Here is a 3,571-nt window from a genome sequence, read left to right as displayed (position 1 = left end):
TGGAACACTTCGAGAATGAAATCCTGAAGAAGGCCCCACTAAAACCCTCCACATGGTTCCAGTACGTGGACGACACCGTCCAGTACATGACGACCTTCTTCATCTGGAACCACGGAAGGGAAACTCTACCTCATTTCCTCACTTTCATTAACTCCCAACATCCCAACATCCAATTCACAATGGAGACCGAACAGAATTCCCAAATCCCCTTCCTGGATGTCCTGGTCCGTAGGAACGAAGACGGCACCCTAAGCCACAACGTCTACCGCAAACCAACACACACGGACCGATACCTCCACGCAAACTCCCACCATCACCCCGCCCAAAAGAATTCGGTAATCAGCTCTCTAGTCCACAGAGCACTCTCCATCTCGGAACCAGCCGCCCTGAACGGAGAGCTAAACCACCTTCACCGAACCCTGACCAGGAACGGATACAGCAACAGAAACATCAACCGTACCATCAAGAAGCTGACCAACAAGGAATCCGGCCAGAACAACAACACGACGCCAGAGACAGAGAAAGAGAAGATTAAGACAGTAGTACTCCCATACGTCAGAGGCACCACGGACCGCATCAGCAGAATTCTGAGCAAACACAACATCAAAGCGATCTTCAAACCTTGCAACAAGCTCTCACAAATGCTCCCCAATCCCAAGGACCGGAGACCCCCTTTGACAGCTCCAGGGGTTTAGCGTACATAGGAGAAACTGGGAGGAAGATTAGTACACGAATCAAAGAACACCAGCGATGTACCAAATACGGCCACTTCTCACAATCAGCTCTAGCCGAACACAAGATCGAGACCGGACACGCCATCCAGTTCGACAAAGCCACCATGCTGGCCCCGTCCCAAAGCTATTTCGCACGAAAACACCGCGAAGGCATAGAAATAATGGACATTTTTTATTTTTACGTGATACATAAAGCGCAAACTGTCAGATGACATTTCTTTCAGAAATCTGCTATTAATTTCATATCCTACAGGCAAAATTGTAGTTATCAAACAGTAGATACGTAGTTAGCAAAACATATGTACTTATCTTACAATTATTTAATAAAATAAGCAGCTATTATTGCTAATATCCAAATAAAACTCATTCAAGTACACTTTTAAATGTTTTATTAAAATAATTTGGAGGAACTAAAAACAATTGATACAAATGATAAATAACAATGCAATACAATCAAATACAATACAATTTTCGAAATCAATTATGTACATTACAATAAGTGTTCACATTGTGCACCATTCATACCAATGCACAATCTTAGCTAATGTCTAAACGACGTCTTAAAGACGTTTTAATAGAGACGTGTTTTTACGACTTTACTAAAAGCAGGGTTGGGAAGTAACTCCCCACACAGCACAAAGCTCCGATTAAGCTCCTAGGAAGTTCATTTCGCTGAGCTCCCGGGAAGCTTACAAAATTCGACAAAACAAGCTTCCAGGGAGTTCATTTCGCTGAGCTCCCGGGAAGCTTACAAAATTCGATAAAACAAGCTTCCAGCGAGTTAGTACTAGTTGAGAGCTCCCTGGGAGCCTCATTTAAACTCCCTGCGAGCTTAAATAAAGCTTCTGGAGAACTCTCAAAAGCGGACATAGGAGCTCCGTGCGAGTTCGTTTGAAGTTCAAGTGAAGCTTATGACCAATTTTAAGAGCTCCCCAGGAGCTCCCCGGGAGTTCCTCGTGCTGTGTGGGTCGTTACTTGTAATGAAGTTTCAGTTATAATTACTTCTTTTTGGTAATACTATAACTTAACTTCATTTCCAAGTACATATAAAATTTACACCATGCAGATTTCTATAAGTTTTATAACAGACGTAAATTTGAAATAAAATTATAAATAACTTAAAATATTAAATTGCAAATGGCGGCTCTCCATTAATCGCAGCTGTTATTTTCTCACTGTTTAATATTGTCACGTGAGTACCCTCAATGGAATGTACTTTCACCACATTTTGAGTTATCTTAAATAATTACGTATTTTAGTAACAAATAATTTGTTGAAATTTGAAACTTATTATCAAATACAGATTAGCGTAGTGTTTTAAAGATACCTTCTGCAAACCATAATCCTCTTCAATCACGGATCTAAGCAACGGGTTCGTAGCTTTTAACAACATTATGGAAGACTTTATAGGTGCCAGCGTAGAAGAATCATATTGCGGAATAGCTGATGCATGTTTATAAGCTGTCGTGCACAGTGTTTTTAAATTTTCGAGTGAGAGAGACGTGTTCGTAGCTAAAAATTCTTTGGCGAAGATACTAAATTTCTCTTCCCAGGTCTTATATTTCTTCAGTTCCGTTAGAATCTACCAAATTACATTTTATTCTCTTAAGAAAGTTTGTATTTATAAATAAGTAACTTGGAAATATAAAATAGACTTTTAAAACCAAATATTGTAAGAAAGAGTAATAAAATTGATACTGGTACTACCACACAAAGAAGATTAAAATATGTTTAAATGTAAGAAAGGTTAAAATAATTTCAAGCTCAAGAAACAAGTATACTTTTTCAGTATCTCCTGCGGAATAAATTTCCATAATATTGATTAAAACAATATTCTGGAGATCTCTATCATCCAAAATTGCAAATCTGCACTCTTGGTATAGTGTTCGTAATTGCTCAGGAGCGCCGTCGATGAGAATAAGCCGTCCTTTAAAATTCATAGCTTCCAATCTCCTCGTTAGTTCAATTGCGATAATAGACCCGAAGGAGTACCCTACCATTATGAAATCTTTTCCAGCTGTCAGTTTTGGTAATATATGCTGTAAGAATATTAATATCTGATGAACTTTATGTCTCTTAAATGTCTCTTAAATGTCTCTTAAATAAAAACACTTCTTTGTTCAATAGAATATAAAATTACTGATTACGTTTATAAGATGATCACTCGTTTCTGATATAATGTCTGTAGCATCGATGTTGTTTGTATAATAACACAGGGCCCTTGCTGATAAGTTAATATTTGGCCCTAAATGATTGAATACAGTTCCACATCCGTCGATACCTGGTATGAGAAATACTTCGGTTGTAGTTTTCTGTCTTTTAGTCGAGAAATCTAAACAAGTTTCTGAAATGAAGTCTTTGTCTTTTATAACACCAATTAAAAATTTCAAGTTTGGCTGCACAATATCCAGTTTATTTATATCCTGCGTATTATCTGCACTTGCATTGGCTATCTCACTGAGCTTGGTAAAAGTAAGATTTCGTATCTCTTGCGCAGAGAAAAATATGTCGAATTCGCGTTCCAGAGTTTGCTTAATTTCCACGGCCATCATGGAGTCCATTCCAAGTTCGGCTAAATATGAATTTGGACTCACACCCTTCATGCTTTTTAGGCCTGTAATAGAAAAATTATTCTGACTTATATCATAATGTGTTATTCGTAAACTGGTATTTAACAGAGAAATATAATAAGTATATGTACGAGAATTAAATTTGCATTAGAGCATGTACCTAAAATATTGGCGACAGTTTCTACCAGATTTCCAAGCCCGAGAGATAACGATTTCTTTTCAGCTACGACTATGCTACTCACAACTGGTCGGCTTTGAATTAAAAAG

The 3,571-nt window shown here is 38.0% G+C and overlaps 2 protein-coding genes across 2 annotated transcripts; one reads left to right on the top strand and one right to left on the bottom strand.

Moving 5' to 3' along the window:
• Positions 1-86: 86 nt before the first annotated feature.
• On the top strand, positions 87-695 carry LOC105568001. Its single transcript, XM_012023337.1, has one exon. It carries the CDS (start codon positions 87-89, stop codon positions 693-695), a length of 609 nt encoding a protein of 202 aa, XP_011878727.1.
• Positions 696-1,106: 411 nt separating this feature from the next.
• LOC105567997 (fatty acid synthase-like) lies at positions 1,107-3,567 on the bottom strand (the record flags this gene model as incomplete). Its single annotated transcript, XM_012023325.1, has 5 exons — positions 1,107-1,971; positions 2,062-2,316; positions 2,516-2,773; positions 2,882-3,348; positions 3,465-3,567. Coding segments are annotated over 5 exons (1,194 nt in total), but the record flags the coding sequence as incomplete, so codon positions are not given.
• Positions 3,568-3,571: the final 4 nt, after the last annotated feature.

Source organism: Vollenhovia emeryi, unplaced genomic scaffold (genome assembly GCF_000949405.1).
Source record: "Vollenhovia emeryi isolate VEMERY1.0 unplaced genomic scaffold, V.emery_V1.0 DF942674.1, whole genome shotgun sequence".
NCBI classification, from domain to species: Eukaryota; Metazoa; Arthropoda; class Insecta; order Hymenoptera; family Formicidae; genus Vollenhovia; species Vollenhovia emeryi.
The sequence above is the reverse complement of the archived record's forward strand: the minus strand, read 5'-3'. Positions and strand labels throughout refer to the sequence as shown.